Below are 25,255 nucleotides of genomic sequence, written 5' to 3'. Positions count from 1 at the left end.
ACACACACACACACACACACACACACACACATACTTGTTGCGAAGGGTGAGGTTGACATTTGCGTGAGTTACAAAGACTACGGTAATTTGCCAATTGATCAATTGGGTAAGAATTCTAAATATATTATTCTTATTTTATTTGTTTAATTATTTCTGGGAACAGAACAATAAACAATGTCAGTTACTTAACCCCGTCAGCGGTAATCATGAACAGTCGACGGCTGCTGACCCCTATTAAGGCAAGGAAATTTTGATGTCCATTCCCGTTTGAAGGAATTGGCGTAATAAGTGAAGTACTCATTCGATGACAGTACAAGATTAATTTCTTTAAGGATGGGAATATAGGGAATTGATCGGCCTAACTGTTTTAAAATTGCTCTATTTGCTTCAAAGGTTAGAAACCATTGAATCTTGTCAGACGATAATAAAAACTGCCATGGATTTATTCTGTTACACTCACTTTCTTCTCAATTCAATTCCTTAAAACTCTACAGAAGATTTCAAAAAACTCGGATTGCTACATAAACCTGAAAAACAGGAAACATTTATTTAACCAGTGTTTCCCAATCAATCTTTACCCAATGGGCCTCTTTGATTCTTGGACCATTCTGGTGGACCCTCAGAGCCATTCGATGCATAAAAAATCCTTTTATATGTTCATGATTAAGTATTATAAGGATTCACATTAAAAAATTGTGAAAATATTTTGGGTATTGTAAAAATATAACTAATTTATAGGCGCAGGCGTGGCTGTGTTGTAAGAAGCTTGCTTCCCAACCACATGGTTCCGGGTTCAGTTCCACTGCGTGGCACCTTGCGCAAATGTCTTCTACTATAGTAACGGGCCGACCAAAGCCTTGTGAGTGGATTTGGCAGACGGAAACTGAAAGAAGCCTGTCGTATATATATATATATATATATATATATATATATATATATATATATATATATATATATATATATATATATATGTATGTATATGTGTGTGTGTGTCTGTGCTTGTCCCCCCACAATATCTTGAAAACCAGTGTTGGTGTGTTTACGTCCCCGTAACTTAGAGGTTCGGCAAAAGCGACCGATAGAGTAAGTACTGGGCTTAAAAAGAATAATACATATGGCATAGTGGTTAAGAGTGCGGGCTACTAACCCCAAGATTCCGAGTTCGATTCCAGGCAGTGACCTGAATAATAATAATAATAATAATAATAATAACGTTGAAAAATACCTTAGGAATGAGAACCCAGGTTCGAAATTTCCCCAAGACACCTGATGAGGGCTGGAGAGTATATCAGCCGAAACGTTGTTTTAACAACGAACAAGATGAGGACAAATATCCATCAAATATAAATAATGTAAATAAAGTTACAAAGAATAAGTCCTGGAGTCGCTTTGTTCAAATGACTGAAACAGGTAAATGAATAAATGAATATATTTACGGCACGTAAATTTTAGCGACAAAATCTTATATGGCCCCCTAAGGGCGATAGGGGCTCCGGTCGAGAATCAGTGGTTCAAACGTTTACAAGAAATATAATATCATTCGTAAGAAAAGCAATTTTATCCAAAATGTAACTTACCTCATCGGAACTTTTATATTCTGAATATAACAGTGATATTAGATAGGGTAACCAGCAAATGCCGAAAACAAAAAGGATCGAAACCAACATGATAACAACCTGGAAACGAAAGAATAGAAAATATTTTAAAGTTATTTTCATTAATCAATTAATTATTATTTTTACTTTCTAAAAAAAACAAACGTAACACATAATGAGAGTAAAAAAGAACTTATTATGTTAGTGGATTTACCAAAAGAAAGCCTCTACGCGGTGATAAGACCTACAAGAAATATTAGTCAGGTCTCCCTAAAATCAAATTTTACCGTTTTGATGACAGTGGGATATATTGGATGCTGTAATGCCTGATACATAAGAACAGGATGATCACGTTTGGAACGTCTTTGGTCATCGACGTAGACATTTAGAGCTCACTTGTATCTTAACAGAAACAAAATCTACCTCAAACGTTAGAACCAAGAAACTGAATTGTGATAAATTTCTTCGTAAGCTAATTTTGTATTCTAATATTTACCTTAATTTATACGTTATTATTCTCTCTCTCTTTCTTTTTCTCTCTCTTTCTTTCTCTCTCTCTCTCTCTCACTTTGTGTACACACGTGCACATACACACACACACACACACACACACACACACACACACACACAAACACATGCAACAATATATACATATGCATATCTACATACACACGCGCGTGCACACACACAAACACAAATATATACATTTGCATGTATACACGCACACGCGCGTACACACACACACACACACACACACACACAAACACAAATATATACATATGCATATATACATACACACGCGCGTGCACACACACACAAACACAAATATATACATATCTATATATACATACACGCGCACACACACGTAGTACACATACACACAATTACATATATGAATATATATATATATATATATATATATATATATATATATATATATATATATATATATATATATATCACATAATTGATTTTTCTACAATAGAAGCTTGGTAGTCGACAGCATCAGCTTAATCTTCATTTACGCAACACATTTTTAAAATATCATATCTTTGATCAGTAATAAAATCAATTTGTTGCTCACTTATCATCATTATCAACATATACTTAAAGTGTAAATGATGTATTTAAGAAATTTGGACATTTTTTTGTTATTATCTCTTTACAAACGGTCTATTAATTTGAAAAAGGGAAAATGTTTGAAAGTCAAAAATGATGTAATGTTTCGTTTCACAGGATTTTTTGGTTTTGGTTTTTTACATAAATTCATAATTTTCCTTCATCTCCACTCATAGAAACAATGGTTTATTTGGAGAATTTTTCCTCACCATTATCACCATCATCATGATCATCATGATCATCACCATCATCATCACCATCATCATTCGTTTTACATGTTAATTATAATGGTTTCACATTTTAACACAAGGCCAGCGATTTCGGTGAGGCGGTAACTGGATGACATCGACCCCCCCCCCCCCCCCCCAATGCGCAACTTTTACTTATTTTATCGATTCGGATGCAAAGCAAAGTCGATCCCGGCGGAATTTGAACTCAGAATGTAAAGTTCGCTATAATGTCTTACTTTTAAATTTAGAAATAATCAACCTTTTGCATGACGTTTGTATTCTGAACCTAACTGCAATTTATGAAAAGGCTGTGGCACCAGAGATGCGTAATTTTGTCTATTAACTGTAAGTTGTTCGAAATCGGAATAGAGTACCCAGTAGAACTGCTATAAAAGCTCTGCCTTCCAAACATGACCAAAATCATCACGCAAGTACTTGATAGTTGAAAAGAACAGATAGCATAGTTCCGTAGGCTGCAGGTAGCAAGACCAATATGCATGCAAATCCCGAGGTAGAAAGAAAAATAACAATACCACTAATAATGATAATAGCCAAGAAAAATATTATGAAGCTGAAAATACCTGATTCCTTTACAAGTCTTTCAAAACAGAAATATTACAAATTTCATAGGATTTTTGTCCTCAGATTCCAGTCTCTTTCCTCCACAATATGTCATTACTAATCATAAATATAACCCATCGTGAAACGTCCAGCTTGCTGCTACTTGAGTCTCCGGGTGAGACTTGGAACAGCTCGTATAAAACGAAGTAACAACAACAATAATTTATTTTTTTATTAGCCACAAGGGCCACAACAGCAATAACAATAATAATAATAATAATAATAAAAATAATAATAATAATAATAATAATGATAATAATAGCAATAGGAATAATAAATACGATTACAACAGTACTATTAAGCTCTAATATTAACATAGCATGTCAACATTGCCACAAAGCAAACAGAAGATAATTAAAATAGAAAGAATCTTAGCTCTTAGCTCTAACCCCGTTAACAATTCTGCTAAATGAAATCACAGATAGCGTTTTAATTTACCACTTCTTCGTAGATTATTTAACAACCAATTACAGGGGTCAGCATTCAGTTGGAAAGCCTATTGAAATTGTTTATAAATGCAGCCGAAATATAAAGCTTCGTATGATACAAGAGAAATGTGCCAAGGCTATATGAGTCAAATTAACTAAAATATAAAGCATTGAATTAAAATTACGTAGTAATATCAGAATCATATCTCAAACAACTACAGAACTACCTGAGACTTGAAGAATGCAATATGATACAGCACAAAGACACGGAGCAAATTAGAAATGAATAATACAAGAGAGAATTAGTCTAATATAGGAAAAAAGTTAGTAACAGATGAGTATTAAATACACAAACCACCCGAAATATCATTTAGGTTTTTAGAATAATCATTTTTGCGTAATATGAATTGAAAAATTAGATTCCAAATAGCAAACTGAAAGCACCAGGCTACAGCAAATAAAGATGAAATATACCTTCTACACACATAGGGCAGAAGAGGGCTGTTATAAATAGCGATCTACTACTAAATAACAAAGTGGGGCTAGAATCATAGAAATAAGCAAAGGAAATCTGATTAATGTCAAAAGAGAACATGAAGAAGACTAAAACAAGTTTTCTCTTTATTCAAGGAAACAATAACTCTTTTGATGAGGGCAACAAGACGGAAAATCTTTAAAGTGCAAAAAGGCAAAATATGCTGAAAAGAAAATGGAGAGAAAAAAGCCACTCCATGGCCAATACAAGACAAGACAGGATGAAGAAGTAAGTCAGAGTGAAAGCTAATCGTTTCTTAATTCGCTTGAGGTTAAAAGATGACGTGGAAGCCTGACCGTCAGTGCATAAGATCAATTCCTACCTGCAAACAACAAATATAAGAACATCACGGAAAAGTTAATTAGCAAATTGAAAACATCATTTAAGTTAATTTAGCAAGTTGAAAACATCATTTAAGGCTGCTAAGTTTCTTTCAAAGTCTGTGTATAATCCAAATTATAAGATCAAGTCGGCAGCGAAGGATATTAGGTGATAATGCCAGCATTTAATGGAGAAAATGGGAAGTGGAATAAACAAACATGAAAAATAGTACTTGACAATGACCCGGTTACAATAATGAAGGCTATTTCCGTCCACACTGAAAATATATTGAAAGTGACCCATCGAGACATAACAATCAATGCGAGGAAAAATCTCTACTCAGACATCTTTCGATTCCGTCTGATTAAAACTTCACCCCGAAGGAAGACAAGAAACGATAAATGCACAAGTTTCTCGAAATGAAAATAGATGGGATGTTGTAGACGTCGACAGAATCAATAATAACTGCGTTTCTTTAAATGACAATAAGAATTTAAAGAAAAGCGGAAACCAGGGCGAACAGCTTTACATAAAATCCACCACTCCCCCCCCCCCCCCGCCAAATGTCATAACCAAGTGCAGCTTGTAGTCTGTGAAAGAAAATTTCACTGCAACAGTACAATTAATACAATGAAGTTTCTGCTCATCTCCCATATATTTTCAACATAACCAGCACACAAATATATAACATAACGCGCAGGAATATACGGCACCGTCCATTAAAACAGCATAAGTAATACTCTTACAAAATTGATACTTGATACTGTAACATTGCCGACATTCCATACACAACTAATAATCAATGACCACCTGATGCTATATTATGTAATTCAACTCAAGAACAAAATAGAACATTTCACATTGCCACGATTCCAGGCCAGAGACGTGAAACAGAAACAACTAAACAAACGCACAACGAGGCTGATGTCATATAAAAGCACAATGATAAGCCTGGAAAAGCTGTTGCTGCCCACGGGAAGATAGAGGTGCACCCGGTGGTGAGGTGCAGGAGGAGCTAGCATCAATTAGTTGAAAGAGAAAGAAACGATATTGATTTACCGATTGGCCACAAGGCATCGCTGACAATACAAAAGTGAAAATTATGTAAATGAAAAATAAAGAAACAGCGTGAGTCTTATATTGAGTAAATCAATGAAAGCCACAATTACGATAACAGAGTATTAAAAATAGATAACAATAAACGGCAATACCAATATAAAACTACAATAACAACGAAAAGAATTCCCAAAATGGGAGCAACCATATAGAATGATTTGGGACACTGTGCAAGGAACCTCCGATTGCAATGACACATCAAAGTAAAATGTTCCCTTGCAGTTTTTGACGTCACCTTCAAAGCAAAATTGTTCCCTCAGTTACGTATCAATTTTATCATTCTGATCTACTTGTCATCCTTTAATAAAATTTACTGGAGGATAATATCCCCCTCTGCAAAGTTCCTCGCAATAATAACAAAAATATTGATAAATTAGAAGTTCTAAAACGGACTTAACCAAACAAGCTAATCGTGTATTATTTGACATAATTACAAAGCAAATAAATAGAAAATATATAAAAGGTTCCAACCGAACTATCTGTGCACGTCACAGCATGTGTAGTAAGCAGAACTGTTGGTGTCTGAATAAGGAAGACAATGGTGTTCCGAAAAAAAAAATGTAGACCTATTATATGACGTTTTTTAATATGAACGAAGATATTGACACTAAGCAGTAAGACATATCTAAAGACTCTCATCGAAAAGATTTTCAACATGAAAAACAGAACACTTGCCGAGAGAACTTATATGATTGTAAAGACCAAGATCTGATTTATAAATCTATGATAGAAAACATCAGACAAAAGCAAGAACTTCTACTGAATGATTTGTTTATAAAAAGAATGATAGCGTATAATGGCTCCTCGAGTCTTTGAAGATATATAAAATAACACATTATATAAATAATAGAAGGTAGCATATCAAAATAGTACTAAATGGGGGTATATATGAAGGCGCTTGGCTTAATGGTTAGGGTATTCGGCTCACGATCACAAGATCGTGAGTTCAATCCCCGGCAGCATGTCGTACCCTTGAGGAAGACACTTTATTTCCCGTTGCCCGAGTCCACTCAGCTGGTAAAAATGAGTAGTAACTGTAATCCAAAGGGCCAGCTTTTGTCGCATTCTGAGTCACGCTGAATCTCTCTGGGAACTACGTTAAGGGTACGCGTGTCTGTGGAGTACTCAGCCACTTGCACGTTAATTTCGCGAGTAGGCTGTTCCGTTGATTAGATCAACTGGAACCCTCGTCGTCGTAACCGACGCAGTGTCAGTTAAGTAGTGTATTAAATCACAAAGGCGGTATCTGATAGGATTAGAAATTCTACAAAATTGGAAGAGTCCAAAAAGATTCGTTCTACCAACCATTGGGCTGTCTGGCGCTTTTTTCCAGCTAAGTGCAACCTCAGGGGTACAGCAAGAGGCTACAAGATTGGGGAGGGCAAGATCAGTCATATACTATGAGTAGATGGAATCAAATTATATTCCACACGAAGACAGTTGGAAAAAATTTCGATATCAGTTTGGATGTTCGGTTTAGAAATATGCTAAGCCACTTCGAAAGCCCCCTCAAGCCCGAAAAATGCTAAGTATGAAATGAATCAGATATTAAGAACTTGGTAATACGCGTACAGGTATATGAGAATCAGCGAAGGCACACATATATATTGGAATGAAAGAACCAATCGGAAATGAATATATTCCGTGAATTAGGAATATTCTAAAGAACGAACTCTGCTCGAAACACAAAATAGAAGCATTTAACACTATTTTGTTCCCTGCAACAAGCTACAACTCCAATGTGGTATACCTAAATATATCATGGTATCGACCAGACAGACTATCGGATGTTGTTATACATCGCTGGTCACAATGCGCTTCACGTTGTTTTAGCTTTCGAATGATTCCACCTTGCTGGCTGGGCGAGCAGGCCAACATTTCCATTGATCGGAAGACTAGTCCATCGCAGAGTTAACCATTTTCAGGTGAGTGAACTGGAGCAACGTGAAATGAAGTTTTTTGCTCAAGAAAACAACGCGCCGCCGGATCCGGGAATCTAGCGATGGTGCGTGAAACACGCCTTCATAAGCGTAAACACTAAAGAGGAGAAAAAGCAGACACATGAAGAAGAAAACAACGAAAAAAATCATACTACATCATCCAAAAGTAGACCAAAGCAAATAACCTGTACATCGCTATGAAAAATAGAGAAAGAAGTTTAGTAAAACTTGCGATGGTCTAAAAAGAGGTAGAGACGAATTATACAATGTCCTCTCTAAAAAGCAAAAAGTTTCTAAACCGATTAAAAATGTAAACGAAAAAGAAAGAAAAACAAGGTTACTTTCAGTATAGAGAGAAGTACAGACTTATTTATGAGGACTAAATGCTGAGCGAAGAGCATGCTTATTCTGTGTAATGAAAAGACACGAAAGTAGTTAAAATGGATTGAAGAAAGAATAAAACAGAGGAGAAAGGGAAAGCCATCTGCAGGAAATTCCTGCAGGCAAATATCATAATCACATCTAGAAAAAACATATTGAGAGAGAGAGAGAGGTGCAGGCGTGGCTCCATGGTTGGAAACCGACTTCTCAGCCACTTAATTCCGAGCGCAGACCCACTGCGTGGTACCTTGGGTAGTTGTCTTCTACTATAGTCTCAGATTGCCCAAAGCTTTGTGAGTGGAACTGGCTTTAGTAGACGGTAACTAAAAGGCGGTAACTATGTACGTATGTATGTATGTATGTATGTATGTATACACATATGTGTGTGCGTTTGTTTCCACCGTCGCTTGACAATCGATGTTGGCATGCTTACGTTCTCGTAACCTGGCGGTTCGGCAAAAGACCGATATCTTTAGTACCAGTCTTTAAAAAGTAAATCCCGGGGTCGATTCATTTGGCAAAAAAATCTTGAAGACAGTGCTCCAGATTGGCCGCAATGTAATGCCTGAGACAAGTAAAAGAAAAAAAAAACGGCATACTTTTAAATGTCACAAGTGAGCATAAAAATATCGAACCGGCGACCATTGTAAAATGCGATTAAACTACAGAAAACAACACAAAAACACACACATATGTCTAACATATCACTGCCTCGTCCTTCATACTTCTTTATCCCCGATTCGTCGTCATACATCAAGGAAGAGAAAAAAGGTTGATTGCATAAAGTTGAAGCGGGGGCCAGGGAGAAGAAAACCAGTGACGATCGAATACTTAAGAAAATTGAAGAACCTTGCCAAAGCTTCCACTAACCATCACCGCTACCAAAGTAGCGTCAACGGAAAAACTCAGGACAAAATACACACAGACAGACATACACAAGCACAACAGTCATTTTGCCTATTATCCTTCCGGGTTCGATAAAATATAGTATCAGTTTATTTCTAGGGTAGCGGTGACTTGAGCGACTCGCGCCTTCCGGCATATTTCTGGCATTGTGGTGCCTATATTTGAAATACTAAAAGATTGGTGGATTTGAGGATTCATAAAGAACAGCGGAGAAATATTTTTCGCTGTTTCTTCTTGGCTCTTTACGCTCTGCGTTCACACCCAGCCGACGGCAGCTTTGTCCTTCATCGTTCTGTGACCGATAAAATACAGTTCGAATCTAGTACTGGGTCATTGATATGCATTTATCCGCTACGATCACTGGCTTTGTGCCAAAATCATAAACAATTAGTATCAGTAGTAGTAGTAGTAGTAGTAGTGGTAGTAGTAGTAGTAGTAGTAACATATTCTTAGGTTTTATGCATCATCTAAATCTTAATATCTGAGAACAGATACGAATTCCTTTATGGGTTTAACACTTGTGAGTTATCACATCAGCGTAAAAGCCTTTCTTGCAACAAAGCATTCTTAGAGTATCCTTTAAATTCTCTTCCACACAATACGCACTTAACCAGTGGAGAAATGAAAACTCGTACCAATAGATATGAATAGAAGAAATACAGATCAATGGCGTATACGGAAACAGGGCAGTGAATAAAGACCAGCGACATTATAGAGAGAAAGATGTTTACTTAAAGATGTAATGATAATAAAATTAGCAATATTAATACAACACACCTTCAGAAAATATTTTGCCAGGAAAAGACGAGCCTAGTTTACAAATCTGATAAATTTGTTTTGGAAGAGCAATAGTGAGAAAGCATAACACTAAACGCATTAACTATAAACAAAATAGAGATTACTGGGAAATTATTATTATTATTATTATTATTTTCATTATTATTATTATTATTATTTTCATTATTATTATTATTATTATTACTATTATTATTATTATTATTGTCATTATCATTAATGATAATAATAATGATGTAGTTGTTATTATTGAGTGAGGGAGCAGTGAAAGCTATCAATTCTTCTCCTTCCTCTTCTTCTTCTTCTTCTTCCTCTTCTTCTTCTTCTTCTTCTTCTTCTTCTTCTTCTTCTTCTTCTTCTTCTTCTTCTTCTTCTTATTATTATTATTATTATTATTATTATTATTATTATTACTTTAGCCTTCATAAATCTTTTGAGAAAAGCAGGTAATTACAAAACAACAACTGATCATATGCGCTGCAGGAGAAAATATCTTTGGACAAATAGTGATGTGAATATGTTTAAAGCTGAAAGTCAATACTAAACAAATATCAACAAACTGTGCAAATTTAGATTAAGTCAAATAATATTGAGCCATATATCTTTATTTAACCTGAGCGAAGTTAGCGTGGTTTTTTTTTTCTTTATGCATCCAGGAATGCAAAAATGGTGATAAGAGTATTTCTTCAAATGCCAAACCAAAAATGAATGCCAAAGAAGGGCGAATAGCTAACAATACTCCTGACACGAATATTTGGAACACACACACACAAATGCGATAGAGCGAAGTATAAGTGACAGAGAATTTTTATATGTTATATATATATATATATATATATATATATATATACATATATATATGGGAGAATATACGAAAAAACAACAACAGACGAGGACAGGTGGTGTAAATAACAAAAGGACGTATTAGTATGACGCTCGGGAATACGGAAAGTCTTTGACGTTTCGAGCTACGCTCTTCAACAGAAAGAATACGGAGACAAGGAGAAAAACACGGAGAAAAAAAATTGAATAGTGTCCAGTCAACGGTCAATCATAATATATATACATATATATATATATATACATATATATATATATATATATATATATATATATATATATATATATATATATATATATATATATATATATATATATATATATATATATATATATATATATATATATATATATATATATATATATATATATATATATATATATATATATATATATATATATATATATATATATATATATATATATATATATATATATATATATATATAGTGGTGGCACAATGGCCCAGTGGTTACGGCAGTGGACTCGCCGTCGTAGGATCGCGGTTTCAATTCTCAGACCGGGCGTTGTGAGTGTTTATTGAGCGAAAACATCTAAAGTTCCACGAGGCTCCGGCATGGCGTGGTGGCGAGCCCTGCTGTACTCTTTCACCACAACTTTCTCTCACTCTTTCTTCCTGTTTCTGTTGTGCCTGTAATTCAAAGGGCCATCCTTGTCACACTCTGTGTCACGCTGAATCTCTCCGAGAACTACGTTAAGGGAACACGTATCTGTGGAGTGCTCAACCACTTGCACGTTAATTTCACGAGCAGGCTGTTCCGTTGATCGGATCAACTGGAACCCTCGTCGTCGTAACCGACGGGGTGCCAACCACAATATATATATATATATATATATATATATATATATATATATATATATATATATATATGAAAAATAGAAATAGGTTTGAGCAACACGTTTTATTACATAACACTACAATTATTTCAAAGTCAGTTAACCTGCACAAACATTGCTGAGCTATCATATGAATTAACACATATTATTATTATTATCATCATCATTATTATTATTATTATTATTATTATTATTATTATTATTATTATTATTATTATTATTATTATCTATAACACATTAAAAGTGAGATTGAATCTTGCTTGCTTGCAATGTTACTCAGCCAAACTGGTATGTAATGGGAAATACTATGAATTATATACCCTGAAATGTAAATACGAAGGGAATAAAACATATTTCACGTAAATCGGATAAGTGGTTGTGAAGATATTAAGGATTTTCAGTGTATAAATACCAAAAACGGTGCATAATGGGAAACGTTTCCGAAATTAACTTAATCCTGAAAGGGTAGTAACTCTTACCTTTCGATTAGACAGTGACTTGACAACGAAAATATACGATTTGATTTTTTAAATATTTTTAAGTGAATGTGATTTCAAAAATGTAAGTTGTTTGTGCAATAAGTACTTTAAACTTTCTTTAAACAGATAATATTTTAATATTTTTCAAAATTATTTTCAAGTGAATACCTTTACAAAATTTTTTTGGCATAAATATTTCGTAAAAGATCCATTCATAACCTCGGTGCGAAATAATTTTTTCCATAGGTTTTTTTCGAGTCCATTCAACGTATCCCACTGCCAAAGATTTGGCTGCTATTTCTAGCACGCCCTGCAACCGCGAACAGCTATTTTCGATACAGGACCCGAAATACCTGTTATGTGGTAGCAGAGCGTGCTAGAAATAGCAGCCAAATCTTTCTTTGTCTGGGGAAAGGAGCCCCTTAGGCGTGATTTCGATGTCTTTATTGAAAGTATGCAAAATAACTTGGTAACGAAAAAAAAAAACACGAAACAAAACTCCGTTTCTTGGAAACTCAGACTTTCCTCGCGACCCAATAATAATAATAATGATGGCAGAAATTCGAAAGATTGCACTCATGGGAACTGCCCATATCCTACGTAAAATACTGTCTATGTGATCTCAAATTTTAAAACAAACATAATTTTCTTATGCTTTCTTAAACATTCTCTAGAACAACACTATGTACAAATCCAAATTTATGGTACCCTAGGCATAACACCTACATGAACTTCTAACTTGTTGACTCTTGAGGTCTCTGGGTGAGATTTGGATCCAACTTGTACAAATGCAAAGCAAAAGTCAAACATAAAATAATAATAATAATAATAATAATAATAATGATGATAATAATAATAATAATAATAATAATAATAATAATAATAATAATAATAATAATGATAATAATAATAATAACAACAACAACAATAACAATACTGTCTATGTAATCTCAAATTTTAAAACAAACTCATCATTTTCTTATGGTTTCTTAAACATTCTCTGGAACAATACTGTGTACAAAACCGAATATATATATAACGCTCTAGTTGGTGTAGATCACCATTATATCGGAATTTAATGTGAAGCATAAAGTGTTGGGAATGCATACATATATACTGACATGCGTCACAAGTTCCTTTGAAGTTTGAAGTTTCATTTTGAAGCTATGTCATGTGTGTCTGTATGTATGTGTGTGAGGAAGCCAATTTTTTCATCATATGTGATCGTAATGTACACCATCTGAAGCGCATTTGTAGAGAATTTCATTAAAATTTCATTAAATTTCATTAAAAAATATCATTTTCTGGAAGTTATGAGGGAACAAAGCCGGCTTGTGTGAATTTGTTTGAAACTTTTGTCCTGATCTCCGGAAAACATGTTTTTAAAAAATTCCGATGTAATCGGAATTTACACCATCCGAAATGAATTTGTAGAAAATTTCATTGAAAAATATTAATTTTTCTGGAAGACATAAGGAAACAAATTCAGTGGAGGCTGAATTGTGTAGGTACGCCATCAGACACTAATACCGTCACAAAACCTTATCTGATGTCAACGTAAGCAAAGAGAACGCGCTGTCCTTCATATATAATACGCTAAACATAAACACATAGAAAGCATACATGCAATGCTTATAAACAGAGAAAGTTACTCATTGGAAAGACGCACACGCACAAATTGACGCTCCCCTCTACACACTCGCACAACACACTGCTACATACGCACACATTTAATGAACGCGTGTATTTAGCCAGTGGAAGTTTCATATCATCCAGACAAACATCAAATATAATATTCGTCAGTAAAATAAGTAATTTCCTCTCTCATTCCATAGTTATGAATGAAATTTTGTTTTCCGCATAGTTTTCGCGCTTCCATTTTCAATCTATCTCTTTCTCTCTTCCTCTTTTTCTGTCTCTGTCTCTCTTTCTCTTTCTCTCTCTCTCTCTCATTCCCTCTCTCTCTCCCTCCATTCCTCTACCTCTCTTTTTCTCTCTCATTTGATCTCCCTCTACTGTTCTTTTTCTCTGTACCTATGTGCGTGAGTGTGTTTGTGCGCATGTGTTCACGTCTGTGCATGTGTGTATGTATAGCTGACCGCGTTTGCGTACGTTTATGTGGTTTTGCATGTACATGCAGGCATGCTTACGTGTGGTGTGTGTGTGTGTGTATGTGTGTGTGTGTGTGAGGGTGCGTGTGTGTTTACGTGTGTACTCACATAATATTTATATGCACATAATGCTTTGAGTATATGCACACACATACACACATATTGGGTCATCCCATAAATAATGCAGTTTTTTCAATTGTATGAACTTATGTCAGCGCTAGAAGAAAAACGACCATCTTAGGTTTCAAGACGAAAAGTGTTCTTCCACCAGGATAATGCTCGGCCACGTAGAGCGGGGAAGACTTTCCAAAGGCTGGAGTTGTTTGAATGGGAAACGATGCCGCACCCAACCACCCACCCACCCACATTCGCTGGACATTGCCCCATCTGATTATCATTTATTCCGCAGTCTTCAAAATCATTTGTCTGTTGTTTACACACCCGTCTTCGTCTTTTGCTTTGTTTTGTTTTTGAAAATTCCAACTATATATATATATATATATATATGTCCGTTCCGTTGTCTGTAGTTCATTGTTCTAACGTCCTGTACCCTGATATGCATATATATACACATGTAGATGTAAGTATGTACATATATGTATGTATACATGTATATATATTCTTTGTATTATTACATTATTGAACGCACACGTCCTTTTTTGCAAGTAAGTCTACTTTATTATTCTGACGTGACTCTATCTTTCTATCTATCTATCTATCTATCTATCTATCTATCTGTCTGTCTGTCTATCTATCTATCTATCTATCTATCTATCTATCTATCTTTCTATCTATTTATCTATCTGTCTTCCTCTATCTTTCTATCTATCCCTCTGTCCTGGCCTCTACTTCTCTGCTATACCCTTCTGTCCCTTCCTCCTTGTTCCACTTCCTCCCTCCACCATCCTCTCTGCTCTCGTGTGACCTGTGGTCAACTTTCTTTTCACTCCAGCCGCTGTGAAGGCAAGACGAACTACTAGCATTCTACCTCAGATTCGCGTTTGGCCGTACGGCTTTTGAATGTTGTTTTCACTGTCCAATTTTTCCTGTCTTGGTTTGTGTTTGCCACCTCGGAATCCTCTGTGTAGTGGGTTGATCCACTACTCAGGAAGAGACTATTCTAGAGTACGTTCTGTCTTATCTTCGCAACGTCTAGTTAGAATAGAGACAGCTAATGAATGGATATTCCAAGTGGCTTTCCGTTTTCCTATGTGTTCGTTCCGTTGTCTGTAGTTCATTGTTCTAACGTCCTGTACCCTGATATGCATATATATACACATGTAGATGTAAGTATGTACATATATGTGTGTATACATGTATATATATTCTTTGTATTATATATATATATATATACATACCTATATACAGGGTGATTCAAAAGTCGCCATACATAGGAACAATTTATCTTTTTTATAAGAAACAGTTTTTAAGAACAGTTTTGTTTTTTGTAACGGACTCTATATGGTTACCATTGTTTTGAATACACATTGCAATATGTTTACCCCACTCATTGTGAACTTGTAATAACACATCTGGTGATACGTATGCAAAGGATTTGGTGATGCGTTCCTTCAAATGGTTGATATCTTTTATCTTTCCACGATACACCATGCCTTTCAAATGCCCCCAAAGATAGAAATCAAGAGGGGACAGAACAAGAGACCTAGGGGATCTAATAAACTATTTCTTATAAAAAAATAATTTCTTCCCATGTATGGAGACTTTCGAATCACCTTGTACGTATATGTAAAATTTATTTTCAAGTGATTATTAAGAAATTTTCTCTATATATAGAAGTACTCAGTATATTTGAGCCATAGGAGAATAGGAAAAATAATGATGAGAGACAAAAGATAGATTACTAAAACTGAAGAAAGTGGCGGTGATATTAGATTAACGTAACTTAAATTCTTTTACATCATTGCACTACTATGCCCCCAGAAACGGCCGTCGGATTTTCACAAACTATAAACCTCTATATGGATTTACAATATTCTTTACACTCCACCTATTCTGCGTATATAATTTTAATACGGTTTTACTGAAAGTAGGACTATATATTCTATGTTCTTAATATATTCTTAGTATATTTATATATTTATATCGATATATATTTCATGTATTTTAAATATATTTTTAACTATATTTATATAGTTGTGTATCAGAGTTATCACATAAATGCGAAACAAGGTGAAACAAATAGTACTCGAATACCAGAAGTAGAGTAATGTGCTTTATCAAAAAGCACCAAAAATATCACAAAAACTGCTACTCAGAGTTTCACGTTCCCGTTCGTCGGACAGTTTTGTTTAGAAACAAAACTGTCCGACGATCGGGAACGTGAAACTCCGAGTAACAATTTTTGTGATATTTTTGTTGCTTTTTAATAAGGTATATTTGTATATCTACATAATTTTAGTACATGATTTTGTGCACATAGTAATTTTAGCACAAAATATATTTTAGTAACCTAGCTTTTATCTTTCATCATCATTTTCCCAATATATATATATATATATATATATATATATATATATATATATATATATATATATATATATATATATATATGCATGTGCGAATATGTGTACGTGCATCTGAGAGGTGGTTGTATGCGTGTTTATCAAAGAAATTTACTCCATATATTCTAATGTGATTATTTGACAAAATATGATTAAAATACATTTCATTTCTTCTGCAATAAAACGATTTTGATAAATATAATGCCACTGAGAAAAAAAAAATGCATAAAATTCTCGACAAAAAATTATATTTCTTACATAGAATTCTGTCATGCATTAAAATTATCGAAGTTCGTGTTTGAATTATTTATCTATCTTTGAGAATGTATTAATGTTAATACAGTTTCTCACGATTCAAACAGGAAATATAAATAAACAGAAACGAACACCCATTAAAATAAGTCCAATATTTGTTTCGAGCAAATATAGAAAGCATTTAACGAGAATTAAGATGAAAATAAGTGATAGCTTTGTCAGTTATTCATGAAATATATTTTTTAATTATATTCTCAAAATGTAAAAGAACAAATACATTAAAATAATGCTGTAGTTAATTGACCAAAACCAAAATTTAGAATTGAAATTCTTTTTTCTCGAAACATTGATTTTTAAAAGTAGCCTGTAAAAAGGAAGACGTCTTCAACTGAACAATGCTTTGACCAAACAAATACATTTTAGAAATAAGCGTAGCATTTCTTTATAGGATTTTCGAAAAGCAAAACTATTTTACTAGCTTACCGTGATAATATTTCATCGGAAACATTTAATGTAAATTAGACTCTTATCTATATTTTCTTGCATATTCGTTCAATTGGTGTCCTATACTAAAGTGTGAAGGCGCGTGGCTTAGTGGTTAAAGTTTTCGACTCACGATCCTAAATCGTGAGTTCAATTCCTGGTAGTACGTTGTCGTTGTGCAGGATACTTTATTTCACATTGCTTCAGTCCACTCAGCTTGCTAAAATGGGTAGTAACGGTATTTCAAAGGGTCAGCCTTGTCACAGTCTGTGTCACGCAGACGGTTACCGAGAATTACGTTAAAAGTATGTGCATTTGTGGAGCACTCGGCCACTTGCACGTTAATTTCACCAGTAGGATGATCGGATCAACTGAAGTCCTCGACGTCGTAAACGACGAAGTGCCAGTTGCCAGTTTATACTAAAGTCTTCGTTGCTCTCACTTTTGCCCATGCGCACAATATGTCGTTGGTTTGGACTGTGTACGAGCGTTTGATTTAAAGTAGCTTTTAAATGCATTTATCTACTCTGAATTGTGTACGATCGTCGAAACAGAAATCGACGCTCTCAATGCAAACACTGCCGGGCGAAATACTGAGCGGTATTTCGTCTGTCTTTATGTTCTGAGTTCAAAATTCTGCTGAGATCGACTTCGAGTTCGATAAGTTAAGTACCAGTGAAGTAATGGGGTCGATGTAATCGACTGGTTCCTCTCCCAACATTTCAGGCTTTGTGCCTAGATTAGAAAGGATTATTATTATTATTATTATTATTATTATTATTATTTAAACACGATGCCTGAACTTGCGGTAGAGGGGAATAGTAGACAATATCGAACCCAGTTCTTGACTGTGAGACTTGGGTGGGAAACAAGTAAAAGGTTAAATAAGATCGTTTGGAAACAAAACGTAAAGAACAAATATTGAGGGTGAATCCCTTAGTTGTCCTAACCAGAGTTAACGGTTTCATTGCCTGGAAAATACAGAACCATTCATCTGGAGAGTGCCAGTGATCATATGTATTACAAGGGAAGACAGCAGTCTGACACGTAGTTCCAAAACACGGTGGACAATTACATTTCAGTGAAACGAAATATGTGTGTGTGTGTGTGTGTGTGTGTGTATTTATTGTGAAAAATATTGTATGTGGTTAGACGAACTAAAGTCTATTTTTCAACATATTGGTATAGGAATTTTTTCTTTTTCCCTTATATATAATAGTTTTTAATTTTCACCTTAAAAGGTAATTTAATATGCTGGCCACTGATAAAATTTGTTTTGAAAATTTTTTATCCTTGCATTAGAAGTATATATATATATATATATATATATATATATATATATAAAGTGTAGTATATTGCCACTTAAGTGTGGCTGACCCCTAGGGGTGGATGTTACTGTTGCTTTTAGCCCCAGGTCATCAGCTGTCGAACGCCGACGAAGGGAAATAACCCTGAAATCCGGATACGTTCGTGCTGCTGGTCGAGGTGAGAGGGATAACTCCCTTGGCAAACAGGACACAGTCGTGTGTCGATAAGCCAGCTGGAGGAGATGTCCTCCTGGGGCTAAAAGCAACAGTAACATCCACCCCTAGGGGTCAGCCACACTTAAGTGGCAATATACTACACTTTATCGTGCAGTTACTGTTAATACTTCATTTAGAGAATTAACATTGCTTGTTTTCACCTTTTCAATATCAGTGAAGAATGTCACTGGAAAAGAAGATATAAGGTTTGCCAGATTTGTCTCTCTCACCAAGGTCATCAGCTGTCGAACGCCGACGAAGGGAAATAACCCTGAAATCCGGATACGTTCGTGCTGCTGGTCGAGGTGAGAGGGATAACTCCCTTGGAAAACAGGACACAGTCGTGTGTCGATAAGCCAGCTGGAGGAGATGTCCTCCTGGGGCTAAAAGCAACAGTAACATCCACCCCTAGGGGTCAGCCACACTTAAGTGGCAATATACTACACTTTATCGTGCAGTTACTGTTAATACTTCATTTAGAGAATTAACATTGCTGGTTTTCACCTTTTCAATATCAGTGAAGAATGTCACTGGAAAAGAAGATATAAGGTTTGCCAGATTTGTCTCTCTCACCAAGGTCATCAGCTATCGAACGCCGACGAAGGGAAATAACCCTGAAATCCGGATATGTTCGTGCTGTTGGTCGAGGTGAGAGGGATAACTCTCTTGGCAAACAGGACACAGTCGTGTGTCGATAAGCCAGCTGGAGGAGATGTCCTCCTGGGGCTAAAAGCAACAGTAACATCCACCCCTAGGGGTCAGCCACACTTAAGTGGCAATATACTACACTTTATCGTGCAGTTACTGTTAATACTTCATTTAGAGAATTAACATTGCTTGTTTTCACCTTTTCAATATCAGTGAAGAATGTCACTGGAAAAGAAGATATAAGGTTTGCCAGATTTGTCTCTCTCACCAAGGTCATCAGCTGTCGAACGCCGACGAAGGGAAATAACCCTGAAATCCGGATACGTTCGTGCTGTTGGTCGAGGTGAGACGGATAACTCCCTTGGCAAACAGGACACAGTCGTGTGTCGATAAGCCAGCTGGAGGAGATGTCCTCCTGGGGCTAAAAGCAACAGTAACATCCACCCCTAGGGGTCAGCCACACTTAAGTGGCAATATACTACACTTTATCGTGCAGTTACTGTTAATACTTCATTTAGAGAATTAACATTGCTTGTTTTCACCTTTTCAATATCAGTGAAGAATGTCACTGGAAAAGAAGATATAAGGTTTGCCAGATTTGTCTCTCTCACCAAGGTCATCAGCTGTCGAACGCCGACGAAGGGAAATAACCCTGAAATCCGGATACGTTCGTGCTGCTGGTCGAGGTGAGAGGGATAACTCCCTTGGCAAACAGGACACAGTCGTGTGTCGATAAGCCAGCTGGAGGAGATGTCCTCCTGGGGCTAAAAGCAACAGTAACATCCACCCCTAGGGGTCAGCCACACTTAAGTGGCAATATACTACACTTTATCGTGCAGTTACTGTTAATACTTCATTTAGAGAATTAACATTGCTTGTTTTCACCTTTTCAATATCAGTGAAGAATGTCACTGGAAAAGAAGATATAAGGTTTGCCAGATTTGTCTCTCTCACCAAGGTCATCAGCTGTCGAACGCCGACGAAGGGAAATAACCCTGAAATCCGGATACGTTCGTGCTGCTGGTCGAGGTGAGAGGGATAACTCCCTTGGCAAACAGGACACAGTCGTGTGTCGATAAGCCAGCTGGAGGAGATGTCCTCCTGGGGCTAAAAGCAACAGTAACATCCACCCCTAGGGGTCAGCCACACTTAAGTGGCAATATACTACACTTTATCGTGCAGTTACTGTTAATACTTCATTTAGAGAATTAACATTGCTTGTTTTCACCTTTTCAATATCAGTGAAGAATGTCACTGGAAAAGAAGATATAAGGTTTGCCAGATTTGTCTCTCTCACCAAGGTCATCAGCTGTCGAACGCCGACGAAGGGAAATAACCCTGAAATCCGGATACGTTCGTGCTGTTGGTCGAGGTGAGAGGGATAACTCCCTTGGCAAACAGGACACAGTCGTGTGTCGATAAGCCAGCTGGAGGAGATGTCCTCCTGGGGCTAAAAGCAACAGTAACATCCACCCCTAGGGGTCAGCCACACTTAAGTGGCAATATACTACACTTTATCGTGCAGTTACTGTTAATACTTCATTTAGAGAATTAACATTGCTTGTTTTCACCTTTTCAATATCAGTGAAGAATGTCACTGGAAAAGAAGATATAAGGTTTGCCAGATTTGTCTCTCTCACCAAGGTCATCAGCTGTCGAACGCCGACGAAGGGAAATAACCCTGAAATCCGGATATGTTCGTGCTGTTGGTCGAGGTGAGAGGGATAACTCCCTTGGCAAACAGGACACAGTCGTGTGTCGATAAGCCAGCTGGAGGAGATGTCCTCCTGGGGCTAAAAGCAACAGTAACATCCACCCCTAGGGGTCAGCCACACTTAAGTGGCAATATACTACACTTTATCGTGCAGTTACTGTTAATACTTCATTTAGAGAATTAACATTGCTTGTTTTCACCTTTTCAATATCAGTGAAGAATGTCACTGGAAAAGAAGATATAAGGTTTGCCAGATTTGTCTCTCTCACCAAGGTCATCAGCTGTCGAACGCCGACGAAGGGAAATAACCCTGAAATCCGGATACGTTCGTGCTGCTGGTCGAGGTGAGAGGGATAACTCCCTTGGCAAACAGGACACAGTCGTGTGTCGATAAGCCAGCTGGAGGAGATGTCCTCCTGGGGCTAAAAGCAACAGTAACATCCACCCCTAGGGGTCAGCCACACTTAAGTGGCAATATACTACACTTTATCGTGCAGTTACTGTTAATACTTCATTTAGAGAATTAACATTGCTTATATATATATATATATATATATATATATATATATTATATATATGTATGTATGTATGTATGTATGTATGTATGTATGTATGTATATATATATATATATATATATATATATATATATATATATATATATATATATATATATATATATATATATATATATATATATATATATATATATATATATATATATATATATATATATATATAGAGAGACATACAGATATTGATTATTACAGCGCAACATAAACAGAATGGAATCTTTCGAATATAAGTTGATTTTCAAGCTTAGCGATATATGCTCAGAGGCCTACGCAAAGTTAGAGAAAGTGTATGGGGGAAAGTGTATGAGTTACACACAAGTGTACAAGTGGTTCTGATGTTTCCAAGATGGCCAGCGATCTGTGAGAGCCGAAGCCAGCAGAACCGAGGAAAACATCGCAGATGCGCGAGCAACTGTGATTAGTTACGGTTCAGTTCAGTCGTTTATCACTGAAGATTTGGTTATGAGGCGCGTGTCATAACGGGTGATGAATCGTGGGTCTATGGCTCAGTTGTCGGGGTGGAAGACCCCAACCTCTCCAAGACCGAAGAAAGCACGAATGAGTCAAAGCAATGTGAAGATACTGTTGAGCATTTTCTTCGACTACAAGGGGATTATTTACATTATTTACATTTGACATATATTTGTCCTCATCTTGTTTGCTGTTAACAACGTTTCGGTTGATATACCCTCCAGCCTTCATCAGGTGTCTTGGGGAAATTTCGAACCTGGGTTCTCATTCTTAAAGTATTTTTCGATGTTATTATTATTATTATTATTTTTATTTTATGTTTGACTTTTGTTTTGCATTTGTACAAGTTGGATCCAAGTCTCACCCAGAGACCTCAAGAGACAACAAGTTAGAAGTTCATGTAGGTGTTATGCCTAGGGTACCATATATTTGGATTTGTACAAACCATAAGAAAATTATGCGTTTGCTTTAAAATTTGAGATCACATAGACAGTATTTTACCACTGCTTGGAATCGAACTCGGAATCTTGAGGTTAGTATCCCGCGCTCTTAACTACTATGCCATATGCCGCTGGGCATATACCTTAGGAATGAGAACCCAGGTTCGAAATTTCCCCAAGACACCTGATGAAGGCTGGAGGGTATATCAGCCAAAACGTTGTGTTAACAACAAACAAGATGAGGACAAATATCCGTCAAATGTAAATAAAGTAAATAATGTAGATAATTTCTCATCTCTTAAATATGAACTGTATTACAAGGGGATTGTTCATTATGAGTATGCTCCACTTGGTCAGACAGAAAACAAGGAGTGCTACCATGACTATAGTGGAAGGTGGACTTATTGAACCCTGGAACATATGGGAAGCGAGCTTTTCACTGCACACACACACACACACACACACACACACACACACACACACACACACACACACACACACACCACTTCTCCTATAGCTTCGGGCCGACCAAAGCCTTGTGAGTGGATTTGGTAGACGGAAACTGAAAGAATCCCATCGTATATATATATATATATATATATATATATATATATATATATATATATATGTTTGTGGGTCAGTGTTTGTCCCCACCTATCGCTTGACAATGTTGGTGTGTTTATGTCCCGTAACTTAGCGGTTCGGCAAAAGAGACCGATAGAATAAGTACCAGGCTTACAAAGAATACATCTTGGGGTTGATTTTTTGACTAAAGGTAGTGCTCCAGCATGGCCGCAGTCAAATGACCGAAACAAGTAAAAGAAATAAAAGAAAATAGTTAAAGGCTGGCTGTTTGGCTAATTATTGTTTACTGTTTTATTCAGGATAATCAGTTGTGTTTCGAGTTTTTGAAATGTTGTCACTTTGTCAGATGTTTGTTTATGAAGTAGCTGCCTAGTTTGACAGAATAAAATTATTTTCATAATGTTTATCCTATTATAGTAACATATACGACTAATGAGGCATCACCTGCATATTTTCTTGTCATAAAGTACATTTAGAATAAATCAAAATGGAGTTACGACTTACTTCATCTTACGCTGATGATAGAAAATAAAGACATGTACATTTACAAAATAGCCATCAATTTTAGATTTCTGTAGGCGGTGAGCTGGCAGAATCGTTAGCACGCCGGGCAAAATGCTTGGCGGCATTTCGCCCAACTTTAGGTTCTGAGTTCAAATACCCGCGATGTCGACTTTACTTTTTATCCTTTCGGGAACGATAGAATAAGTATCTGTCGAGCATTGGGTTCCGTGTAATCGATTTAACCCTCCCCCAAATTGCTGGCCTTGTGCCAAAAATTGAAACGAATTTTAGATCGCTGTTACTATTACCGGATGACACCTATTCATAATTGGACGTATTTTATCGTTTGAGTGTTAGTTTTGGACACATTGCAATGATTGTGACGTGATAAAGGCGAACGCTCATCGCGGTCACACACTCTAACGGCGTGGTCAGTTGTGGCATTCTGATTGTGTTTACAATATGAAATTCGACGTTTTCGCGTGATCTTCGTTAGTTTCTTTCGGAAAAAAAAGCGCAACCGTAGAATCAGAGAAAACTAATGATGATCTGTGTGGAAGAAGAGATATCCATCGTTTCGAGCAGAGCCTTTCGACGGAATGTGAAATAGAATGTTAACTTTTGTTGCAGGATAAAGAAATGCCAAAGAACCTGTTTTAATAAACGAATGGTTTGTTAATTCTCGGCTTGTTTGATATTCATCTAAATTTTTCCTGTGAGTAGAAGTTTTGAAATAGTGACGTCCTGTTATGGAGGGGGTCCACAGAAGCGTTATGTCAAATTAAAACACTGAAAACTAGCATCGGCCAGCCCAGCCGGCACTTTTATTTAATGGTGGTAGAGAAACAAGAAACCGATCGAAAGTAATGAGAGACAAGGTAAAAGCGCTGGCAGTCTCTCCTTCAAAACCAGGAGACATTTAATCTCTATGCAATCACGTGTTCTGCCTGAAACATTAGACTTGTATTATTCCGCACGGCATTAATTTATTTCGATGTTTGCGTTTCTGTCGTATGCCTGTTACTCCTGACAGACAGTATCCTTATAACTCCTTCTGTTTCCGTAACACAACAAGAGTTCTTTCTAATGTCTGTAATCGACATTTCCATAAGACATCCAAAACAGAGCTCATGTATACATCTATGATTTCTTTTGGCCGTTTCTTTTATATTATGTAATTTAACGTACATTTATCTTGCAACTAAACATTTCGAGTGGACATTTGCAAGCGTGTGCATTTATGCGTGCCAATTTCTATATCT

At 36.1% G+C, this 25,255-nt stretch overlaps 1 protein-coding gene across 1 annotated transcript in view; it reads right to left on the bottom strand.

Moving 5' to 3' along the window:
- The window catches only part of LOC106884237 (neuropeptide FF receptor 2), a 274,245-nt gene that overhangs the window by 10,486 nt on the left and 238,504 nt on the right, over window positions 1-25,255 (bottom strand). The window contains exon 3 of the mRNA XM_014935500.3: window positions 1,578-1,676. Coding sequence (XP_014790986.1) covers window positions 1,578-1,676 — 99 coding nt within the window. The remainder of the gene's footprint in view (window positions 1-1,577; window positions 1,677-25,255) is intronic.

This window comes from Octopus bimaculoides, chromosome 2 (genome assembly GCF_046866305.1).
Source record: "Octopus bimaculoides isolate indiv1 chromosome 2, ASM4686630v1, whole genome shotgun sequence".
NCBI lineage: Eukaryota > Metazoa > Mollusca > Cephalopoda > Octopoda > Octopodidae > Octopus > Octopus bimaculoides.
The sequence above is the reverse complement of the archived record's forward strand: the minus strand, read 5'-3'. Positions and strand labels throughout refer to the sequence as shown.